The sequence below is a fragment of the Pelodiscus sinensis genome, chromosome 5 (genome assembly GCF_049634645.1).
Source record: "Pelodiscus sinensis isolate JC-2024 chromosome 5, ASM4963464v1, whole genome shotgun sequence".
NCBI classification, from domain to species: Eukaryota; Metazoa; Chordata; order Testudines; family Trionychidae; genus Pelodiscus; species Pelodiscus sinensis.
The window spans coordinates 40,817,413-40,842,757 of record NC_134715.1 but is presented as its reverse complement, the minus strand read 5'-3'; the positions used below and the strand labels follow the sequence as shown (position 1 = coordinate 40,842,757).

At 42.9% G+C, this 25,345-nt stretch overlaps 1 protein-coding gene across 3 annotated transcripts in view; it reads right to left on the bottom strand.

Annotated features, from left to right (window-relative positions):
• HSPA4L (heat shock protein family A (Hsp70) member 4 like) overlaps nt 1-25,345 on the bottom strand; it is an 80,573-nt gene that overhangs the window by 8,174 nt on the left and 47,054 nt on the right. For 2 of the 3 annotated variants that reach the window (XM_075929873.1, XM_075929870.1), the window contains 8 exons: nt 19,003-19,154; nt 18,280-18,386; nt 17,643-17,776; nt 15,395-15,594; nt 6,014-6,061; nt 3,876-3,980; nt 3,011-3,151; nt 696-821 (listed from right to left, as the gene is read on the bottom strand). In XM_075929873.1, the coding sequence (XP_075785988.1) occupies nt 696-821; nt 3,011-3,151; nt 3,876-3,980; nt 6,014-6,061; nt 15,395-15,594; nt 17,643-17,776; nt 18,280-18,386; nt 19,003-19,154 (1,013 nt within the window). The remainder of the gene's footprint in view (nt 1-695; nt 822-3,010; nt 3,152-3,875; nt 3,981-6,013; nt 6,062-15,394; nt 15,595-17,642; nt 17,777-18,279; nt 18,387-19,002; nt 19,155-25,345) is intronic. The other variant, XM_075929871.1, reaches the window with a different exon arrangement.

The following is a 25,345-nucleotide window of genomic DNA, read 5'->3' as shown; positions in this document are numbered from 1 at the left end:
ATCAATTATGCTTCCATAACATCACTAGAACAGACTTTGGTACCAATATTTACAGTAAGTTTAGTGTCACTGTAAGCCAACGTGGCCATCTGCTGTAGCCAATTTCTATCCTGGGACACAGGGACACCACAGAAAGGACAATCAAAGAACACTTAATATGGTGCCTTCTAATGCATGGTAAGACACAGAAGAGCTAAAGTGACGTTCTGTCTTGCACTTCTCATTTGGGCCTGCAAGACATACCAACCAATAACTTCTTTCCAAAATGAAATACACCTTTCAAGACTAAGTAGAAATCAAGAATAGAAAGCTTTATTTGTGCCACTTATTTTATTCCTGACACCTACTCACTTCATTTGGGACTGAATACTGATTGGTCATTCTTTCCTGGATTTTTATGGAGACAAATGACACTTGAAACCTTACTGTGCTAGATACCAGGAATGATATACCCCCATACCTGACATCTAGACTTTACTCATACAAAACTAGAACCGGTAGAGTTTTGTTAAAATGGAGCAAAACTTGAACAGCATCAGATAGCAATACTACCTATGTTTGAAGGCTAATTCACTGCCCCAAGGAATTATCCCAAAGCCCAAAAAGAAGATCAGTACTTATATGAAAGTCTTACCCACCCATACTCAATATTAGTTCAATGTTAAATGTGTTAAAATTGTATCTGGCTCTCTTACTTCCTCAGTGACGAATTTTTCAAAAACACCACATAGCTTGTCTCTGAAGTCATACACATATTCTTCAACAGCATTCTTAGAATCATTTCTTTCTTTCTCTAACTTGTCTTGCATCATCATCTTCCCCTATGGGGAGAAAAAAGCTCAATCAGTTCAAATGTAATGCACAGAAACATCAACAGTGACATTAAAATTCAAAGTGTTATTTCTGTATCAAGCTATTCCTAGCTGTGCAGATTATTTTAGGTTTCAGCTAGTGTGCCTTCTGTGTCAATGTGAGTACTATTCAGAGGCTTAGTGAGAGTAGAAGCACAAGAAAAAAATCTGATATGCAACAGGTTTTATACTGCCTTGCTGTTTGATCACCAATAGGGAGCAATTACTAGACTGACAATTTGAGACAGCAGATATGCTTGTTAATAATAATCCAAACTGGGAATGACCTGAACTATAGTAATACATTTCCTATAAACATGGGGGGCCTTTGACAATTTGAGGTAGCTCTGGTTTAAGCAACTATGATTTTTGGAGCATTTTGGTTTGAATTATAATGCAGAGTTCTCTATATATAAATAGACTGCTCGTTTTTGTGTGTGACCAAGTTCCAGCTGTGAAATCTGATTATAGCCCCTTCCAACACAGGAGCAGGGAGATCAATACCATTTTTTATTTCTGCAAACTAACATTTTAGTACTCTCTCTCTTCTTCCTCCACTTACAAGCTTCCCAACCTCTTGATTGTATTTTCTATTCCAACTGAACACCCTAAAGGAACTTGTATCTTTATTGGAGGGCAAGAGTTTGCACTATTAACAGATCATAAAAAAGGAATTCTCAGGATCCAACTATGATCGCTACAGATTGATGGGACCAAATAGCATTCCTTCAGATGAAGGATACTGGCATGGGGCTGGAGAACACTGAAGACAAGAGGCTGGGCAATGGTTTGCAAGTCATAAGGAATTCTTTAGCCTTTGAAGGCATGATTCCTAACATGCTTAACAATTAGTGCTGTGGCACCTTAGCCCTGGTCTACACTAGGGATGTTAAAAAGTTACAATAATCAACTAATTGAATAGTTGATAAGGACACTTCTGCTTTGAAATGTAGCAAGAGCCCACCTGGTTGTTGCTACAGTTCAAAAGGTGGAAGTGCAATGTGGCGTTCCACCTTTGAAGTGTACAAGAGTCCCTACTGGGGGTCTTGTGCATTTCACAGACTGAAAAACCACATGGAGCCTGGGGTCAGCGGGGGAACTAGAGTTCCCCCGCTGGCCCCAGGCTCCATGCAGCATTTCTTCTTTGAAATGTAGAAGAACCCCACCAGGGACTCTTGTACATTTCAAAGGTGAAATACCACTGCTGTACTCCTGCCCCCTCCCACAGAGCTTGGGGGAACCAGTTTGCAAGCCAGTCCCCTCCCCCCACCTCTGCTGCCTCTTTCTGGTAGAGTCAACAAGGAGAGGAAGCGACTAGTCGATTAGTGTACACTAAGGAGTTATTTTGAAATAAGGGGGCTGGTTATTTCAAAACAGCAGTAGCGTGGATACTCCACTGCTGCTATTTCGAACTAACTACTCCTTAGAGTCATTCAACTTAGAGCCCCAGGAAGCACTGGGGAGTAATTACTTTGAGGTAGTGTGTCCGCATTAAAGGAGCCTGCCTCAGATTAATTTCAAGGCTTCCCTGTAGTATGGATATGCTATTTCAAAAGAGTTACTTCAAGAGTTAAGATATTTCAAATAGCTATTTCAAAATGTCCTAGTGTAGGTATGCCCTTAGACTAACAAATATATAGAATCATGAGCTTTCTTGGGTGATACCCATTGGCAAGCTTTATTTCTAGAGATCTCAATATATTCCATTTACAGACTGCTTTTTCCTCCAATTCCTAGACAAATAGGATAGCTGGAGATGGAATCTGTTAAAACAGACTGAAAAAAAGCTGCATGCTGGTCATTTCCACCTTTGCCACAAGAAGAGCTGGCTCTTCTCAGCCAGGTGTATCTAATGTACTACATATTACTTTTTTATGGAAGTTCTTAAGAGTCACAGCAATCTCCAAGCAAAGAGACTTAAACTACAGTTAGTGGTGATGGTAGTTTAGCCTGAACTACATTAACTTTTGTAGATTATGAGTAAAAATTTTCAGTTTAAGAAAAAACCCTGATATGACCAGTAATAGTGATATTACAGAAATTTGAAGTATATTTGCTAGTTCTAAATGATTTATCTCTGGAACAAGCAAGCATATGCTAGCAGCTATTTCTTGTACAAGGAAATTTTTTTGCTTTCTTTATGAAACTTATGCACTTACCTCATTTTCTATGTAGCTATTAATAAAGTCCTGCCCCAACTGTCTATATAGGCTAGCTTGGATAGGTAGTTCAATACTTTTGATCTTCGCTTTAGCTTTGACAGGCTGGGCCACATGATCTGGCTTGTCTCCTGAAGCAGTCTATGGAAAATATTTTATTACATTCTGAGAATTATTCAACTGTGTGTGTGTAACATTTCTCTTGTAGCCAAAGGCTATATGATTAAAAAGGGAGAATACCAAACATGTAAATGGAACAGGCAAGAAAAAACTAAAACAAGTTGATGATGCTGTACTACTCCAGGGACACTATCTTAACTGCATACTATGTGCATCTTCAGTATTTACTCCTTTTCTGAAATCTACATTTCAGAATTTAAAATGAGAAATTATTACTTTTGAAACAGTATCAACGCCTTATATTTAATATGAAAATAAGATGTGAAATCACTACATTAAACACAGCCTGAAAAGAAAATCAGAACAAGAGCTCTTTAAATTAGTTGCAGCAAAATCTCTGGTGCTTGCATTTCCATTGTCTCAGAAAATCCCATATCCCTGTGTCATAGCACCACTATAAATCCCATTATTTCTTTAATGCTTTAGGGAAACATTCTCTGAAGTCTTAAACTCATACCTATATCACAAACTCACTTCAAATGTACTATGGCAGTACTACTAATTATAGTTTTGATAATCCTGGAATTAATCCCTTGTACTTAAATTTGATGAGGTGTACATTGGGATGTGTAAATAGATTTATATATTTATTAGGAGAATACCAAGCTAAGAATGGACACATGAAAACAGGAAAAAAATGTATGGGCAAACTCACAAGTTTCCTTTATCAATACTTGATACAAACCTTTGTTTCAGCTCCTCCGTGTTGTTCGCTTTCCTCATCTGCTTGGGTTGGCTGTTCTGCCTGGTTTTTGTGATTGCCTTCCTCTTGGTCAACTTGCATTTTATCCTAGAAAGATAAATAATTTATCTGAATATCTACCCTTGGCTCAAGATGTTCTGACCTGAGTCAACCACTCCAGATCAGCATTTTATTATAAATCACCGAGCAGTCTTAATGTTTAAATTAAGAGGACAAAATCCTCATGTGTAACAATGACAGTGACATGTTTTGATGCAGTGCTATCCTTATTTCAGAAAGGGGTATAAACTTTTAACATTTAAAAAAAAAAGTCAAAAGTGGTTCTTTTGAATGTGCCCTTTGACAAAATTACATTAAGACCACAATGCTTTACACACATTTAATTGAAAATAAACTGTAGGCAAGGAATAGAAAAGACATTTTAAGACCACCACACCAACATAGGTAGGAGAGGAAAAGATTCTCTATGGAACAGTCAGAACTTCAGATATTGCATCATCACAAGTCTACATCCAATCTGAAAAAAATTTCATTGCTTTATTTTTACTTACATATATAGTCATAGTAGGACCATGAAACTAGTTTCCAGTCTTAGTGTCAAAGTCTTACTACAATACTTATTTAGCATGCTACTGTTATCCTATATACAGTCTCTTACTCCAATGAAGAGGAAGCTGCCAAGTGCTTCTGACACTAGCTGTTGGTGGACACCCATTATATCAGGTCAGCACTTATTAAAAAAATCATTTTTGCAAGAATGTGGGGTACATCATCCCAGTTTAGGTCTAATTTCTTCCTAAAAGGCTCAAAAGAGGGTATGAAACCCCTCTTAAAAAGGTCAACTGAGAGCTTAAGTCCTGTATAATGGAGACTTTGACACTTCTTGGGTGCATGAAAAGCAGCAAGCAGGGCAGGTACATGATATTAGCACTTGAAAACTAGTTTTACATACCTACCATGAATAATAATTTCTTTGAAAAAGGTCAAGATGTAGCATATTGGACCTATTTTTAGACAACACTAGGAGTTGCTGGCATTTTATCTGGACCTTTCTTTAAAAACTGAGTATGTGATTTTTCCCACCTGTATCTTTCCTGTAAGTAACAGTCCTAAGATCAGTTCACCTGTTCTTGTTTCAAGTTCTAATGGCAACATCACAATTACTATGAACATCTATTCAACATGTGAAGTGAGTTCAACTAGCAGCTGAACTGTTTATTAACAAATATTTTGTTGTCATAAAGCATCTTAATATACATTTTGTTCCCTTTTTTAAAATCAGCAGAAATATCTTCTATTATTATATGGATTCAGCTATTTAAACATCAGAATTAAAACAACATTGGCAATAATGTTTAGAGTTCAAACTGAAGTCTGGAATCTCAAGTATGTTAAAATCTCAAAATGGCAAAATCAGAAGTCTGCATGATTTTAAAATGTTAATCTTGATTTGTGTTTGCAATACACATTTATTGAAAATATTTTCAGTTTTTATTATTGAGGAAGCAATAGTCCTGCAAAGCCATATAGCTCTAATATATATGAAAAGTGACATACTGTTTCTAGAATTAAAAATGTATTTACTTACTCATGTATATTCAGTTTGCATAAAATGAATCTTTAAAATGTTAAGTAGCAAAATTCAATATCAATAGATTGCTAAGTTTTCCTACTGTACTTAAAGGAAAGTTATCATTTGCGATAATAAAATTAGAAGCAATTCCTAGAAATTAAATTCCTGAATTTATAATAGAATACATATGAGAATAAAGTGAATTACTTTTAAATTTCTTTAGTAACTGACAGCAACACAAAAATGCACATGGACTAAAAATTATTTCCTTGTAGGTTAATAAAATTTGCTATGAAACTTTAGGTACTAGCATATGCTGCATCCACTGCAAGTATGAAATAATTTAGTTTGCTAAACTATTGTTTAATAATCTATTTTAAGCATCAGAAGGCTACTTCTGCCAACTTCTTCAAGTTTTCAACTTACTGTTCTTACTGTTCACACAGACTATCAGAGGCAACAGTTGGAAAGAGGGGAAGGGGAAATCTTCTCTATAGTTAAAGAGAAAATTCTAATGATAAAAGAATACTACATATGCATCACAAACCTTATCCTCAGAGTCAAGGGTATCATCCTCAATTATGAAAGAGAATTGCTGACAAGCACCACAGTAAAAACAGAAGACAAATTAGGAAGAACAGAAGTATTGTCATGGGGAAAAGCCTAGAGATAAAAGTGGGTTACTTTTGTATTGAGGATAGTGTACTATTTCGAATATTCTCTATACATAATACATTACATGGAAATGTCGACATGTCTTCTGCCACTATTTTTTAAATTTTACTTATTAATAAACAGTGATTTTTTGTTGACGGTAGGCCTTGGGACAGTGTACCAGCACCTATTTTCCCATCATACTTTAATTGAATGGGATTCCCCTCTGGCATACCGGCACCTATTTCCTGGGGCAGCTTGCCTACCAACGGAAGTCCGCTCGGGACACCCAAGTGTGGCTTTTTTGTTTTTGTTTTGCTCAACAACTATGAGCCTGGATTACTGGCACCTTTTTTCTTACCAAAAAAAACACCATTAATAAGTATCTTTAAATGTGTCAAAGGCACTTTTTTACAACTTGAGAAATTTTAAATATTAATCCTTTCAAGTTATCAGAGCACAAAAAGTGTCCTTATGCCGATGTAATGCTAACTGCACTACCACTTATTCTAACCTTCATAAACCAAATGCTAAAATGTGCTACACAAGAAAAACCAGAAAAATATTACTCTGGGAGGAAAAAATATGTACATGGAAGAGAAGGGTTCTTCTAAATAAGTTCAAGTCCCTATCCTGAGGAGCTTTCAACTGAATTTGGGAAGTTCAAATGCAAAAAAGATGAGAAAATAAAATGAGCAGAGGACAGAAAATTAGTTTCAAGAAGGGATTTGAAAAGAGTAGGTAGGCAAGGTGTTTCACTTACACAATAGGAAGTTATTTCAATAGGAACTGCAATGTTTTGGGGAAGTGACAGATTGATGTGAGAAGGTGAGATGTGAGGAAGTAAAAGTGGTCTGGAGTAGTCCATATGCATTTCTGACCAATGCACAGATCAAGATTTTACCAACAGGCATAGGGAACAAAGGAGAGATTTCAGAAAAGTGAATGAAGGAAGCCATTAGGAATTTAACAAAAACATGGATGGAGAAGAAAAAAGCAAACAGCGAGGCTGAGTTTAACTGAAAAGAAAAGTTATAACTGATGATAAAGACAAGTAACAGAGTTTTGGAGAACATGAAATTTAGTATGACAACAGGAATTCTAGGAAGTGTGCCACCGTTTCAAAAGGCAAGCTAGAAAGTAAGGGAATAGAATGAAGATAAGAGATGCATTTGGGGGACTGCCATATAATGCATCAATGTAAAAAAGGCAAATAGAATAGGACACCAAGCGACGAAACCTAAGGGATGCCAGAGAAGAACGCCCTCGCCGCATCCATAAAACATCCCACAAGCTATCATTTGAGTGGGGATCAGGGTGGACTTGGCCTTGTTTAGTTTAAGATCCAACCTGAAGAACATGTCCCTGACCATATATGTGGTCGGTCACTTGAGACAGGGAGGAGCCTTTTATAAACCAATCATCCAGGTACAGATAAATCTGGATCCTCCCTTTGCTTCCTCAGGAAGTCGGCCACTACTGCCACAACTTTGTAAAAACTCTGGAGGCTGTAGAAAGGCCAAAGGGAAGGGGTGTAAACTGATAATGGTTGTGGCCCAACGTAAAGCGGAGGAATCACCTGTGCAGGGATGAAACAGATGTGAAAGTAGGTGTCTGAGATAGAGGGCAGCATACCAGTCTCCCATGGCTAGGGAAGGGATAATGGAGGCCAACGTTACCATCTTGAACTTTGATTTTCCTAGTAAAGTGTTGAGATCCCTCGGGTCCAAAATGGGGCAGAAGCTGCCCTTGGCCTTGGGGACAAGGAAGTACCAGGAGAAGAAACACCTCCTCCCCCTCCCGAGGTCCTGAGGGACCTCCTCTACTGCCCCCAGGTCAAGAAGCTTCTGCACCTCTAACCTGAGAAAATGCTTCTCATCATGCCCAGGACCCAGCAGTCCATCGTGATATGAGACCAGGCACAGTGGAAGGGGAAAAGTTGATCAGTAAAAGGCCTCTAGTCAGATTGGTGCGCTGTCTACACTCACACCTTCAAAGATTCGGTCTAGGGCCTTTGGGGCACTCCTTCCAGTCAGATGAAGAGCAGAACTGTCGCCTGCCGCTTCTATTATTATTATGGCCTCTGCGCCTGGTGAAATTCAACCTGCTCCCCTGCTGGAAAGGGCAAGATGGGGTCCTAGGGAGGGAGTGCCCCTGCAGGACAGGAATGTGGATGCCTAGGGACCTGAATGTTGCTCTAGTGCCTTTTAGCCCATAGAGACTGGTATCAGTCTGCTCCAAAAACTGGCCCGCACACTTGAAAGGCAACTCCTGGACAGTGTTCTGGACTCCTGGTAGAATGCCAGACACCTGGAGCCATGCGCTTCTGTGCAAGACCAAGTCAGTTGCCATAGAGGAGGCTGCTGCATCCGGAGTCCAAGGCCGCCTGGAGTGCCACACAGGACACTACCTTTCCCTCCTCGGGCAAGGTCTTAAACTCCTGTCTAAACTCTTGGGGCAACGACTCTCCAAACTTGTCCATTGCTGCCCAGGAGTTGAAGGCATATCTACTCAGGAGTGTTTGCTGATTAGCAATCCTGAGCAGGAGACTCCTGAGGTGTAGGTCTTGTGACTCAACAGATCTGATCGCTTGGCCTCCGTGTTATTAGGGGTTGGAGCGGGTTGTTCATGACGCTCACAGTAGTTAGCGGAAAGAATGCAAGCAAATAGTCGCTCCCTTTTCAGAAAGAGGTAGCAAGGGGGGAACAAGAGGGGGTGCTGAGAGGAGCCGACTTAAAGCCAGTTCCTTCAGCTCCATGGAAGGGGGCAAGGGCACAGTAGTGGCATTCCACCTCTGAAATGTACAAGAGTTCCCACGGGACTCTTGTACTTTTTAAAGCAGAAGCACCGCATGGAGCCTTGGGCCAATAGGGGACTCAGTCCCCCACTGGCCCTAGGCTGCATTTCAATCTTTGAAGTGCACAAGATCCCCAGGAGGGTTGGGGCTCTTGTACGTTTCAAAGGCGGAATTCTGAGCGGCACTTCTGCCTTTGAAATCTAGCAACAGTCCAACGGCCTCTTGCTACGTTTCAAAGCAGAAGCGCCCTCATCAACTAATTGAACAGTCAATGGAACTTCCATTAGTTGATTAATTTTAATGTCCCCAGTTAGCAGCCTGTACCACTATCGAGCCCAGTGATGGGTGTGAACAAATACTCATGGCCCACCTGGGGGACGAAGTACTGCCACTCTGCCCTTTTGTCCATGGGTGGTATGCATGCTTGGTAATTCTGCCCACCATTTTGTTTAGGGACAGAGCCATGCGAGATGGTGCCTCCATGTTGAGGAAGTTGACAGTCAGGTCGGAGTCCTCTGAGGCCCGCTCGAGCTGCACCCTGAGACTTTGTGCCAGTCTCCGCAGGCGTTCTTGATGGGCCCAGGAGTCCATGGTTGGCATTGACAGGGAGGCCAGCCCCAAGGCTTCATCTGGAGAAGACGATGAGTACTTGCGCACTATCAAGTCCTCCAGTTCACGCAGCTGCTCTGAGGCCTATGGGCAGGGCCCAATTGACCCGAGGGGACTTGAACCCTGATGCCCTCCAATGGGGGCTGAGATTCACCCCAGATTGCCAAGGCCTGCGGTGCTGGGGCACCAGCATGGTGGAAGGCCAGGCTCAGGGCGTCTTAATGTGAGGATCCCACAGTAGAAGTAGTCCTCCCTTGGGCCTGATGGTGTGCTCATGGAGCCCAGAATGACCACCTGGTGCTGCCACTGCAGGGGCAAAGTCTGCAGTAGCGACTGGCCTGAAGTACTGCAATGTCACTCATGGTGCCAGGAGTAAGAATGGTGTCGGAAGCCGAGAAAGAGACAGCATCACTCAGGACTGTACCGACTCAACATCCGAATCCGCTGAGTAGTCGGACTCCGTTCCCCAGACCCCGCATTGGTCAGTGCCACTGTGTGTGCCGGATCATGGATGCTGGCTTGCCCTGGTGCCAGACCGGTGGTGGGGGCATCAACTGCTCCAGTTCTGCGGACTGTGCCTCCAGAATAATGGTGCTGGAGGCCACGCTCTCTCTGGACTCTTGCGGGAGAGTGGCCACTGACACTGAAGGGCCCACTAGTGTTGGCGCAGATGTGAATGCCAGAGAGTGCAGTCTCGCCACCAGACCCTAAGGCATCACAAAAGGCTGGAGAAGGTGCTGTTCTCAATACAGGTCTGCCCAGGTCTGGTGCTGCCGCCGAAGTACGGACCCGAAACAGGTCCCAGCGTGCAAGAGGCAGCGAGGGCGAGTCCACAGTCAACTCAATCTATTCCCGTGCCACCTCGAGCGAGTCCACTGTACAGGGCCTATCAACTGGAACCAGCTCCTCCTCTGCACCGCAGCCCTTGGTTGTGCTCAACTGACCACGCTCTGACCCAGGAGCAGCAGACCTTGAGGCTAGTATGGGCGCAGCGCAACAGGGTGCCCCGACTGGGGCGCACCAGGATGGAGACCTACCTCTCTCCGCTCTCTTCTTACACCGCAACGGTGATTGCAAGCGGTGCCGGAATGAAGGGCATCTCGATGCCGACGGGGCTCCGGAGGACCCTGGTGTATCTCGCACCAAAGGCAGTGTGCTGCGGGATTCCGGTGCCATGTCAAACACCAACTCCAGTAGGAGTATCTTCAAGTGCAAATCTCTCCTGCGCTGGGTCCGGGGCTTAAAACTGTGGCTGATTCTGCAATTAGCCAGGACGTAGGCCTCACCCAAACACTGTAAGCACAAGTTGTGCGGATCACTGCAGGACAGTCAGCGCAGAATTTAAAGCCGTGAGGCCCTGACATGCCCCATGGGCAGAGAGGAAAGGGGGATGCATCGGGCGAACCGTATCTATCAAACAAGTACTTAACAGAAAGAGCAACTTGGAGGGAAAATAAGAGCTAACATTACTGGTGAATACCGCTGACAGCACGCTTGCGAGCAAACAAGAAAGGAGCTCCAACAACCGTCACATGTAGTAAGAAAGAACTGAGGGGGTGGAGGGTTAGCAGGGGTATATATGCACCGATACAGTGGTGCCACTCCTTCTTCTACAATCTCCTCAGCCTGCATTCACAAATTTTGGTCCATCCTTTTCAGGAGATTTTGATGGGCCCTTGCATCCATGGTAGGTAAAGAGAGTAATGTGCCCACCACTGTTTTGTCTGGGGAGGACGAGAAAGATTCCTTAAGGCAGTGGCCACCAACTGGTAAATTAGGATCTACTGGTACATCTTGGAGCCTTTGACAGGTAATCCTGACTGGTTTCACCAAGAGGCTATCAAGTGCTGACACTTCAGCTGCCCCTCCCCCTACTGCTGAGCATTATCCTGCCCTTTGCCTAGGAGCTGCCTCCCCCAGATCCCAAGAGCCTCCTGCTTGCTGTGCAGAGCAGGGGAGGAAGAAGAGGTGCACTGATGTCAAGGCCTTGAGATGGGAGTTTTCTGGCTGCTTTTGGGAGTGGTGCAGGGCCAGGGCAGTGGTGAGCCTGCCCTAGCCCTACTGCACCACCATCCAGGAGCCACGGGAGGTAAGCGGTGCCCAGTCGGAGCCCACATCCTGAAACCCTACCCCAGTCATGAACCCCCTCCTGCACTCCAGGCCCCTGCCCTAGCCTCGAGCACCCTTGCATCCAAACACCCTCCCAGAGCCTGCACCTAGAATCCCCTCTGACATCCCAACTGCCTGCCCCAGGCTCAGCTCAAAGCCCCTCTCGCACTCCAAATCCCTTAATCTGAGACCAGAGCCCTGAACCCCAACCCACTGCACCTGCCTGGTGAAAGGGAAGAAGGATGGGGGAGGGAAGAAGATGGAGTGGGCAGGGTCTCAGAGAAGAGGCAGGAAGGAGGAGGGGAAAGGGTATTTGAGTTTGAGGTAGATCTTGAATTGCACTTACATTCCAAAAGTGATCTCATGCTTAAAAGGTTGGAGACCACTGCTCTATGGGAAGCCTGCTCCTTAGTGTCCTGAATACACCTTGAATAAGGTAGACAGCTGAGGCCTGCAGACATCTGTCCTCAAGAGGAGGCCTAGGGGTATCCTTTTAGGCTGTATCTAGACGCTGACCTAGGAGTAGTGTGGTCGATGGGGCACCATGTGCTGCTGAGTAGACAGATGCCACTCAAGGTGTTGTTGGGCCTTGGGCCTGATGATAGGTGGTTTGTGGAGACTGGAGGTCAGTGCTTCAGTTCCGGGAGCTAGACCAGTGCCAAGTTGTGCAGGACAAGAGCAACTCTGCCTCAGAGAAATACTCAAAGGCTGATCAATGTGGTGCCAAAGAGGTCAGTGCTGGTGATTGGTGCCATGACATGTACCAAGACATCTATGTCTGTTTGCCTCGGTGCCTGACCACCTGTACAGGTGGCATCTGTATTTGGATGTGGTCAGTCTTGGAGTCAGGGATGGTCTTCTCAGTGCCAAAGGCTTCTGCACGGATGCTGGTGTGCTGTGTGTCACGGGCGCCAGTGCTAACTAAAAGTCCACCTGTGGCCAAAGAGCTGCCTCCATAAGAAGAAGTTTGAGCAGCATGTCCTTCTCCTTTTTAGTGCGCCATTTGACTCCCCGTCAGATTTTACACCCACCTGTGTGACGATTCTTTCCCAGGCACTTTAGGCACAAGTCATGCAGGTCACCATGGGGCTTAGGCTTAAAGTCCTGAGACCCAAGTATACTCTGGTGTGGAAGAACAAAGGTGAGGTGGAAAACCCCACTCAGTACTGTAACTACACTATGAATACAACTTACAGAAATACACTAAATATAAAGTTGTAACTCTTTACAGAAGAACCACTAATGGAGCCCTTGCTGTAGCAAACAGAGTGTTCCAACAACCATCTCAGGCAGTAAGAAGGAACTGAGGGGGCAGAGGGCCAGGAGGGGTATATGTGCACCACCATGGGGTCACCCCTCTAGAGGGCTCCCTTCCTGGCCCAATGGGTACCGCTAAGGGGGGGGAACACCTTCTGAGAATCATACACGCAGTACACTCACACCTAAATGGAATGGACATGAGCAATCACTCAAAGAGCCACCAAAGATACAAGAGCAATAGCATAACATTTCAAGCTCAATTACAGAAGCCAAATGATACGTGTACAAAATGAGCAGCAGCAAAAGCAGAACTCAGACTGAACCCAGCACAAAGAACTCTGACTTTATTGTCTAGTTTTCACTGCCTCAAGCAGTTTCTCTAGTGAAGACTGAGTGGAAACTGCATTGGAAGTCAAGGCAGTGAGAATACAGTATGCTCATGAATCTTTTATATGAACTGTTGGTGGGTAAGACAGATGAGTGGATGATAAATGTAAGTTAGGACACAAGAGCATGTTTGAATCGAGAGAGAAAGGAGCACTGTTAAAAAGGTATGGTCACAGATGGATAATAGGATGGGCACCTCATTCAGAAACAAGGAAAACAAGATTGGAGAAAAAGGAAGAAAATTTCTGATTAACTGGATCAATATGGTCTGCAAAAATTTGCAGTGCGACCCCAGGATTTGGAGGCACAGTCACAGAACACAGAAATTGTTTAGCAAGGACCTTAGGCAGAATCAAAGGAATACACAGAATGGACAAGGTAAATCAAGGTGTAGTTGAATAGCAGGAAGTTGAGGTTGAACCTGAGGTTCAAATATAAAAAGCAGTAAATGCAACATGAGAGCCACACACGAGTAAGATGAAAGTAAAAAAAGTAAAATGAGAGTGAAGACAGAAGCAACCCAGCCTGGCAGAGCAGCAACTGTCAAAAGGAAGAAAAGATGCTAGCAGTTAAGATTAGAGGTGACAACCATTAAATAAACTACAGAATAAAGGAGGAGTGAGAGTTCATCCTATTGCCAGAAGGCTACATACTGCTCTGATATCCACCGGGTCTCCTGTGGAGTTAGGATATACTATGAGCCAAGTGGTAGATACTAAAGGCAAAAAAATGACTTAGTTCAGACTGTAGTCCTGTATGTATGAGCTGTTCATGTGGCTCTCTAAGGGACCACAGCAGGAACTAGAAAGTAAGCTTTCCCATTCCTTTACGGACAGGTTCATGTCTGCAGTTGTATACTGTAGACTACTTAGTGTCATACAACTGTCTTATTCTCTTCTCCCTAAAAGATCAGTCTGGTGACCTCCAACAGTTGCACTCTTCCAAGGTTAGGACACGTTAGAGGTAACGGAAAGGGGATGAAGACTTGAACCGGGCATTGTCACTGATTAGTGTATCACCAAGTTTATAATCCATGATTATACATGGCATAAAATTATTAAATACTGTCATATTTCCCTCATCTTTTAGTCATTCAAGTACATTTGCACTTAAAGCTTTTCATGATTAAACTATATAAAAAGGAAAAAAGCAAACAAATGAAAGTTTAAGCTGAAGATGAAATAAAGTGATATCCATAGGACACACAGAATATAGAACTGTTTTCATTAGTAAATTTCATTTAACAAATAGTTTTATGAAGTGTTTTATACCAACACATTAAAAAGCTTGTTTACCTGGAACTCAAACACATATTTCTTCAAAAGCAATATCATTGTTGCCATTAAATACTAGTATTAAAAACTGCTGAAAACTGTCGGCAGAAGAGAAAAATTGAGCAAACATTTTTCTGTGGGTATCTGTGTGAATCTCATTTGTATTTATCTTTTACATACTGTAACTCCTGGGGGTATGAAAGGTATTTGTGTCCTATGTAGCTCTGAACCTATTATTAATGCTTACATAAATAGAAAGCTGTATACAAATAACATTAACTGGTGGTTCAGTCTATTCTTGTAACAAATAATATTGGAAATGGGAAAATTAGTAGATTAGAATTAACCTTTGATTGCATAGAATCATAGAACACTAGAACTGGAAGGGACCTCGAGATGTCAGAGTCCAGTCCCCAATACCATCTGGACCATCCCTGACAGAGGTCTGTCTAACCTGCTCTTAAATATCTCCAGTGATGGAGATTCCACAACCTCCCTAGACAACTTATTGCAGTGTTTAACCACCCTAACAGTTAGGAAGTTTTTCCTAACATCCAACCTAAACCTCCATTGCTGCAGTTTAAGCCAATTCCTGCTTGTCCTATCCTCAGAGACTAAGAACAACAATTTTCTCCCTCCTCATGACATCCTTTTAGATAACTGAAAACTGCTATCATGTCCCCTCTCAGTCTTCTCCTTTCCAAACTAAAGCCCAATTCTTTCAGTCTTCTTTCACAGGTCATGTTTTCTAGACTTTTAATCATTCTTGTTGCTCTTCTCTGGACCTTCTCCAAGTCTTTTGTTGCAATTACAAGAGAATTTTTCAAATGTTACATACCTGTTCATCTTTGCCTTGATTCTTACACGATGATTCTGCATCCATAGGTACATCACTGTGATCTCCTTCCACATTTTGTTTCTCTATTATTGATGCATTAGCCACACTGAAGATTCCATGGATATTGACACGTACTTTAACTTTCACTTTGGAATTGTCTCCATCATACTGAGGAACAACATTCTGAATAGTGAAACGTCCTAAAAAACACAACAAGCAGCATATAAGGATTAATCTGGTTTTCTGGAATGTCTAAAAGAGCTTTCATTCCTCAAAAATATTCCCTAGAGCCATTTTCATTATCAAGCATTTTAAAAAAAAGGACAAGAAGGATTGCTCCAAAAAACTCAAGTAATTGTAGGTTAGAGAGGTAAATCAGTAGCTAGAACAATGGCTGACTAATCTCAGAATAACTAGATATTCCTTTACCAAATTCAGGAACTTCAGTCATACAACCTCTCCTGTAAGAGCTCCATAGCCTATATTCTGTGAGAAACAATGGCTCCAAGCAGAAAATGAGCACAGTGTTGGGAATCAGGTACTCCTCAATTTTAATCTTGGTTCTGCCACTGATTGCAGGTCCTTGGAAAGTCACTTGAAAAATCTGCCTCAATTTCTGCAACTGTAATACTTTGTACAGAGACATAAGTATATAAAACACTACACGGAAGTACCTTGAATTAAGTAGCCTGAACAGACAAATGGGGTTGGCAGTAAATGGAGGTCTTATTGACAAACACATTACTATCCTGGAACATTGGAAGAATATACTTCATGCTTCACCCCGTTCTGTTAGATCTTCTTCAGGCTGTTGTCTCCTAAATGATGGTACCACCTAACCTTGAACAATTTTACAATTCTATTTCCTCACAAGAAATGAATCTGCTTGAAGAAAGGGGGTGGGGTAGGGCTAAATTCCACTTAGTCTTTCTGCAAATTATTCATTCAGTTTCAATTGCACCCATTCTGCTTTGATATGGATCTTAGGTATCCTTGTCTTAGAGCACACTACAGTATTGCATTATGGAAATGATCAAGAAGGCAGCAACTGAAGAAGCTTCAGCTAATACAAAATCTGGTTCAATTATGGGCATCTTTTCCAGAGACACAATACCTTTTGTTTACCTGTACTGGCTTCTGATTAGTTTTAAAAGGTGCAAGAGGAAGTGTTTGGAAACCCTTTTTTTTTTTTGGGGGGGGGGGGGGGTATTTGCCATATATTTGGTTAACAATTTGAGCAAGTTCTCAGAAATGGCTTTGTAGTATTTGAGAGAGACTTGGAACACCGCTTGGCGCTGCCAACAAAAGTCCTATCTTGTTAAATATCCTTATCCAAAAGGACAGATGTCAAATCCACAAGAGCAAACACATGAGGTTTTGCTCTAATAGAGGCAGGCACCTGTAGAATGCTGAAATGCCACAGGGAGCCCAGGATCAGCTGGGGAGGCCCCAGCTGCTCCCAGGCTCAACAGCACTGCCCCTTTGAAATGCCAGAGGTAGCATTTTAAAGGAGCAGCCACTGCACAGCTGAGCTGTGACAGAGGCAGCAAAGGGGGGAGAGGGAGGGGGAATCGACTAGTCGACTAACTATCCAATAAATATTTGCTTATCGCATAGTCGACTAGTCTTTAACATCCCTATTTAGAACTGGAGGATTTGGCTGCTAGAGCTATTAGATCAGCAACACTTGGAGCTGGTTTGGAAATTCAATATGAGTGCTTGTGGTAAACCAGATGCTGATTGTGCACTATGAAAAAGAACATCCTTCCACTATGCAAATCAGATACCTTGTATAGACAACGAAGTGAGGATACAACAGGACAAACCTCTTGAATCCTTACTCCTCCTTCCACTTTTGGATCTGTGAACCTACACCATGATGTTGGACCCAATAAAACTTATGGAGGTAGTAACTATAAATGACAAACAATGTTAAGAATTCTAACATTCATCTTAAATAAGAAATTTAACTAAAGCATTAAATCTTTGAAGACGCTGAATCCAAAATGACCTGGCAAGGTTTCTGGTCTGATTCTTACAGTAGCTTCAGCCTCACAATGTTCAGATAAGTGAAGTGAGGTAACAAGGAGATGCAAAAGCTCTCCAATACACACAACCAGTTCTTCATCTCTATGATTTTATGCCAAGACATTTGGCTCAGCTGTTTATATACACCATTTTAAATGAATGGATCGCTTTTAAAATGCACACAAAAGATTTAATATGTATTTCCATGGTCTGTTCTCACCTATTCTGGGTTCAGGATACGGTATTTCATTTGGGTGGGTATAATAGGCTTCCAGATCAAAAGGCTCCTTCTTGTGGAAAGTAATAACTTTTGAAAATGGAGCAGCATGGTTCTTATTGAAGACTTCACATTCCCTAGAGATATAAAAAAAGTGTTCAAGTAAATAAAAGTAATAGTTTGTAGAATGACTATGAATCAAGTTATATTAGACCCTGCTATATTACCTATGAGCATCCATGAAAACCTAGTAACCAAATGAAATATTTAATAGACATTTATTTGGCTATGGAAAATTATTTTGCATTCTCTAACTTAACTGAAGTTTGAAGGCAGAATGAGTGTTAAACTCAACGACCAACCTGACAATACTACATTTTACAACTATCTCTATGTAGATTTTTTGTATATATTAGAAAGCTAATTATGATTAAGTTATGATAAATAAATTAGAACAATGTAGCAACTGGTGATGAGTAGCAAAATGGTACGTGATCCCAACTTCCAGAGACAAAATGATTAATGACAATACAGTACAAAATATAGACAAATGAGCTATAGTTGACAGGTTTGACCTTCGCACACCATTAAGTCTTTTTGCATATTTTACTTGGGGGGGGGGGGGGGGTGAACAACTTACCCTGTTCCTTCCTCATAAGAGGACTTCCATCTTAAAGTTACCGAATAAGGAACAACATCGGTGAGGGAAAATTCACGCACCTTAAATGCTGGGGAAAGAATTGCACACTGGAAGAGAGAGATCATATTTTAAATATGTATATAGTTTAGTGAATACATTTACTTGAATTTAGCATTATTATTCTTCTATAAATCTAGTACACTGGCCATGATTATCTTAGTGTAAAGTGTTTTTAAATGAGCTACACATACTAATATTCAGACAATTTTAAGTTACTTTAATTAAGAACCATCATCTGAGTTATACTGATGGAGCATGTTTATAGTGACAGGAATCTCTGAGTTTTTAAAACAGAATTACCTCATAATGGCTTTGAAGTTTAAACACTCTAGTTTTACAGATGAAGGAAGTGACTTATACTCATTAATGCAAAAGTCTATGGCAGAACTAGGAAGAGAACCCAGACATTCTGACTTTCACTCCTGTATTTTAACTATAAGACCAGCCTTCCCATCATTAATCACATAATTACCACCAAATGTGACTACAACAGATGTTTAAATGATTAGTGAATATGACTGTGCAAGAACCAATAGTACAAAGACCTTAAATCATGATATGAGGGACATTTTGTTTTAAGTTGCAGCATTCTTTGACTTTTGCTTAATAAACAATTACAAGCAATGTATGCTGTAGAACAGATTGGAATTTTAGTAACCATACCTGTAATGCACAACCTCTTGCAACAGCTTCATCCGCATTCAATGTAGTGCTTATATCTTTACAGAAGAACCTACATATTTGTTCCTTCACTGCTGGGATTCTAGTGGCTCCACCTACAATTTCTATACTGCTTATGTCTTCACGCTGCAGTTCTAGGAAAGAAACCATTCAGGTGATAATCCAAATATTTTAGCTTCAAAATTACCCAAAGTTGATTTTATTGGCTGCTCACTCATGAATGAAAAGCTCAAGGCATTCTTAAAATAAAACTAAATACCTAGACACTACAAGAACCAGTGAAGACAGGCGAATGGCCAAACCGTGCAGTGAGAATGTTATGTTCAATTGCAACAATTCAGACTAAACAAATCTCTGCCTCTCCTTTAGTCAAAGTGAGTTTCAAGCTCCAAGTGCAAAAACCAAGAATAAAAAACTACTTATCTTAATGACTGTGGTTGAAATGATACAGATTCCACTTTTATTACATATGTGCCTATTCACACACAAAATCAGATTCTTTTGACCAACCATGTCCCATCTCGCCCACTTCCCTCCCTTCCCTGGAAGGCATAAGAGTATAGGGACCCAAACATCCATAATTCTTACTCCAATACAGAAGCTAGATAGAACAGTATAGTATTCCACAGCAACAGTGAAATAGGAGGGTCATAGATTCCATGAGGACATCATAATAACTAAATAGTTCTTTAAAAAGAAGTAGGAACGTACCAAATTCACTACTGTATCAAGGTAGTGTGTACTTCCTCAGAGAGAGACCAAAACCCCTCCCTGGGGGAGCAGAGCCACACCCACCTAAGGAAGCTGATGGGCAGGACAGAAAGCAGAAGTACAAAAGTCTGGCCCTGAAGCTCAGTTGGACTGGAGCAGGCAAGGGAGACTTTTCCCCTGCTGCAGAGCGGGACATCAAGGAGTTGCTCCCAGAGCTGCTGCCTAAGGAATGGCCAGAGATTCCAGGACCAGCAATGGGCCAAGGCACCAACAAATGACCGGGTAACAACTGACCACCGACCTTGGGAGGATGGAGGATAAGAGGTGCCAAACTGTGCCTCATACTAGGTCAGTGTGTTGCAGGTGTATTCCTGCTGATCCAGTGGCTCACCACTAAGGAGGTTAGAAATCGTATATTTCAGTTTAGCTCTTGCACGATTACTCAGTACTCCCCTCCAAGGGTGAGCTGGCAGCCAATGCACTCTCAGTCCCTCTCCTGGGGAGCCCCTGCAACCCTATGCTGCTGCCTTTGTATTACAGGCAGCCGCAGCTCAGCTGTGGTGGGGGCGAGCTCTCCGCAAACGGAGACAGCCCTGGCATCCCACAGAGCAGCCTATGGGTAAGTCTTTCCAGGCCCTTGAGGAGCCTGATAGTCATCTCATGGGAGAAGACCGACTTGCCCTGGACAGGAGAATACAATAGCTGTCAGGTGGACCTTGATCAAATCCTAGAGCCAGCCCTTAGTACTTCAGGTGGAATAAATACCCCAGGACTGATAGCAGGGAAGAATGAAATGGAGAGAGACTTTATATAAAGGCCCAACAAGTGAAGCGCTTCTATTTAGCCAGACAGGTAACTCTGTTGGAGGGCTTTCTGCTACCCAGTAGAACTTGCTGGACCTACACCAAACAAGCATTCTGCTTGTATTCAGCCACACCATCAGATGAAGGGAGGCAAAGTTTGGGTGAAGCATAGTTGATCCAAGACATCCCCTTCAAGGGCAATGCTGTGTTCTCTGAACAGACACCAAGCTGCATGGCCTTAAAGATTGGAGGGTCATATTCTGCTTTTTGGGCTTGTATATACCCTTGGCTCTCCAGGAAGCATTTTAGGCTGCAGCAGCCTCAGGGCCCAAGAGGCAGGGAAGGATTGATAAGTAGCCCCTGCCTTCTACATTGATCTCCCAGGAGGGCCCAGAGAGGCCTTTTGAAGATGCATCTGTGGACTAGCTTTGTTCAGGATCCTTCCCTTGTATTTTTGGACTGCATGTTTCCTTTCCTCACTGTGTTCCCAAATATCAGACCATTGAGTATTCTGTACTGTGACCATTGTGTACATTCAGCAGTTTTCCTCCACCCCTTGTTTCCATACCTAGAAATCTTGTTTCCATACCTAGATTCCATACCTAGGATCTTCAGGATCCTCCTGGGCAACTTCTTGCCCAGGGAGCAGAAGCTTTCCTACATATGTCAGGACTTGAGAGGGTAGGAGTTTGATTTTCCAATATTTCCTTATCCCAAAGGTGAAAGGGGGGGCCATGGTCCATCCTGGACCCATGTCACCTCAAAAAATTGAGGTTCCTCATGTTCCCCCGACCTCAGTCATTCTTTTCCAGATGGGTACACACTCATCAACTTCCACCAGTCAAGGCTTTACTGACACAAGGAAATAGAGAGCTGCTTCTTTATTGTCGTTGTGCAGTTTACAGAAGACAGATACCGTAATTTAGTGAATATAACCTACGGGGTATATTTGTTTTTACAAACCCCCTCCCTCCCCCCAGGGTATACAGATTTTTTTTTTTTTTTTATAAAAACACACACTCACCCAGTGGTGAGTCGCCTCTTCCTGTGGCTGCGCAGCTGCCAGCCTCCAGGCAGGGGAGCACTCACTCCACAGTTCCTGCACAGCCGCAGGAAGGGGCAGGGGAGCGCTCATCCTCCTGCCCCTTCCTGAGGCTGCGCAGGAACCAGGGGGTGAGCGCTCCCCCGCCCGGAGGCTTGCAGCTGCACTGGAACCTGAGGTAGTGAGTGGCTAATCCCATCTCCCCTCTCCCCATAAATATACCCTTGGCACAGAAAATCCTTGTATACCCCACGGGTTATATTCATGCACGGGGCATTTTTTTTTTTTTTTTTTTAACTCAAATAGAAAAAAACGTGGGGTATAGTAGGGTTTGGAGTATATTCACTAAATTACGGTAAGCATATGGGTTCATTGCAGTGGAACACGGTAGGTACTTTGGGTAGGAATCTGGGAGGAGTCCTAACCTAAATGTGACCTTATCCTTATAAAATATGGTGGATCCGCCATTAAGGCTGCTATTTCGCCAACACGTCTTGTAGACGTGATTGCCACAAGGAAAGGTACTTTCATTGACAAGTGTAATAGTGTGCAGGTGGCAAGAGGCTCAAAGGGTTTACCCATGAGCACATTTATACCACGTTCCAGTCCCCTGCTGGGATTGGTTCCTTGTATGGGGGAAACATTGTGTAAACCCGAACACTGATCCGTAACTGGTACGGGTATCACATTTGCCTAGGCCAGTTGCATGCTGTGATTATTACTCTAGCCCTGTCTCACTTGATCTTGAGAATCACTCGTGGTATAAGAGGAATAGGCGGGAACACACATGCCAGGTGTGCATTTCATTCTATACTGAAGGCATCCCCCAATGAACTGGGACTGATGCCCACTCTTGAGCAGTACTGTGGGCAATGAGCATTCTTGTGTATTGCAAATAGGTCCACAATTGGGAATCCCCATTTCCTGAAAAGGTGAGTGAGCACTGATTGGTTTCTCTCCCACTCCTAGTTTTGTGAAAATTCTCTGCTTAAATTGTCTGCCTACGTATTGTCTTTGCCTGGTAGATAAGATGCAACCAAGTGTACGTTTAGTGGGTTACACCCTTCCCAGAGTCATACCATCCCCCGCACTCCCTCCCCTGTGGATTGTAAGTTGCCCCTGCACTCCCAAAAACAGCCCTCTCCTTGTGGCTCCCTGTGCTGACCTGGGCAGGGGAGCCATCCAGCGCGGCCATGAAAGATGCAGCAGGAGTCTGCTGTGGCCAAAAAGCCTCAAAAAGCATTTAAATGCATTTTCTTAAAGGGGCAGAGCTCCCCCCCCCCAACCAAATGCGACCCGGTGGCAGTCCCTTTTAAAGGGGCAGTCCCTTTTTTTTGGGGGGGGGGGGCTCAACAACTTTGCTCTTTGTGCTGGATCCACTGCTATCTTGGCTCTTTGCCCAGAAGGGGTTGGCCCCCCCCGGTGTATGAGCTCATGATGTAGGTCATCTCCCCAACCTAGGAGGGAGGCATCTAGTGATTGTTATTCACAGGGCTCAACAAATCACTGTTACTACTTGCCCATGGCGAGTAGATTTCAGCCGGTCGCCCTGTTCACTGGTGGTGCACACATGCGCAATGCGGGTCTTGTGTATGCGCAGCGTGGGGCTGGTGAGTAGATTTCGCCACCGTTTGTCAAGACCTGGTTATTCATGGTGAAATCTGTTGGAAGGGGACTTCTATACATACATTGTTGTGTATCATCCACCATGTAAGGGAAGCTTTTATCTTGTTGGGCATAGTAAGGTTTTTGCTCAAAGGCTGAAGGTGAGGCCGATAGGTTGTGTGTATCCATGCTTGTAATCGAGCATGAGGTACTACAAATGTGGCTGCTGCCACGTGTCCCAGTATTTGCAGACATGGGCTTGACTGGACTGTTTCTATCAGGAGCTTGAGAGAGAGCCATCTGTGGTGTGGTAGATAGACTGTGCAAAAGCCAGAGCCTAGGTGTGCCCCTATGAATTCCAGAGTTTGAGTAGAGGACAAGGTGCATTTTACCATATTTAACAGTAGACCTACTTTGTCGAAGAGGGTTTTAGTTGTCGAGACTGCTTGCTGTGTATCTTGTTGTGTAGAGAACATAACAAGACAGTCGTCTAGATAAAGGAATACCATAATTCGGTTTTGCGTACGTGTGCAGCCACTACTGAGAGTACTTTTGAGAATACTTGTGGGGCTGTCGACAGTGCAAACGGTAGCACTCTGTATTGACAGTGTCCATGCTTTGTGAAACGGAGGAATCTCCTGTGTGATGGGTGAATTGATATGTGGAAATATGCAGCCTGGAGATCAAGGGTAGACATCTTTGCTCCTTTTTCCAGGGGAGGTATAATCATAGCCAGTGTAACCATTTTAAAGCATTGGTATTTGACAAACCGGTTGAGTTTGCGGAGATCCAAAATGGGTCTCCAGCCCCCTGACTACTTGGTGGTAAGGAAATAATTTGAGTGGAAACCCTTGCCTCTTGTGTTGTTTGGGTACCTCTTCTATAGCCCCTAAGGTTATGAGACGTTCTACCTCTTGCAAAAAGTAAATTTTCATGAGAGGGGTCCCTGAAAAGGGTCGGGTGGGGGGAGAGTTATGAAAGGAATGCACTAGCTGCATCTTTTGATTTTTAACATTCACTTGTCAGTAGTGATGGCAGACCAGAAGTCGACTAATCTGTTGCCAAATACCATAGATGATTTTGTTTGCTGCCTTGGAAATTTCAGGGTTGTCAGATCCTTGACCAGGACTTCAAATCTGTTTCCTAGATGTTGATGGTTGCTGGATGGAGGACTGTTTAAACGTCTGTCTCCGTCCATTTTGATGTTGTCTGTGACTGCTGTTGAAGTGTCACTGCTGTTGGTTAAACACTGGAGACCTGTATCTTTGCTGGAATTATCTATTCTGTTTTCTTCTTATAACAGGTACCTGGATGCCCAATGTTCTGAGAGTGACCTTTGAATCCTTCAGGGTGTGGAGGGATGTGGTTGTGGACTCCATGAATAGTTTTGTACCCTCAAATGGAAGGTCTTCTACAGTGGTTTGAACCTCTCTCAGAAAGCCTGAGCGCTGAAGCCAAGATTCCCTCCTCATCGCCACAGCCAAGGTTAAAGATCTGGCTGCTGTGTCTACCGAGTCCAGCGCAGCTTGTAGGGCTGTGAGCGCTGTAAGTGTACCCTCTTTAACGTTTGCTTTGAATTGTTCTGCCTTTGTGTCTGGAACGGAATCAATAAAAGATGCTATTTGATCAAATATGAAGTGTGTATACTTTGCTAATAATGCAGTTGAGTTAGCTATTCTGATCTGTAGGCCTGCTGACGAGTATGCCTTTTTTCCAATCGTATCCAGCCTCTTCCAACCCCTATCGTTGGGAGCTGTACATGTATTTTGTCCTCTCCCTCTTTGATTGACCGCTTCTACCACAGAATTCAGTGTTAGATGGGAGAACAGGAATTCTTCTCCCTTGGGAGCTATGTAGTATTTTTTTGTCAAAACCTTTCAAAAGATCCTGTACTCAGCAAAAGAGGAGTACAGGATCTTTCGAAAAAGGTTTGGTTTTTTTGTTTTGGTTTTTTCTCCCCAAAAGAACCCCGTCTAGATGGCGGTTTTACTTTCAAAAAGCCCTTTTTCGAAAGAACATGCGGCTGCAATTATGCAAATGAAGCATGGGAAATTTAAATCCCAGCTTCATTTGCAATTTGCCTAATTTACATCCCTCTTTCAAAAGGGATGTAGTTTAGATATAACCTAAGGTGTTGCAAGAGCATTTGTTATTTTTTAAGTTA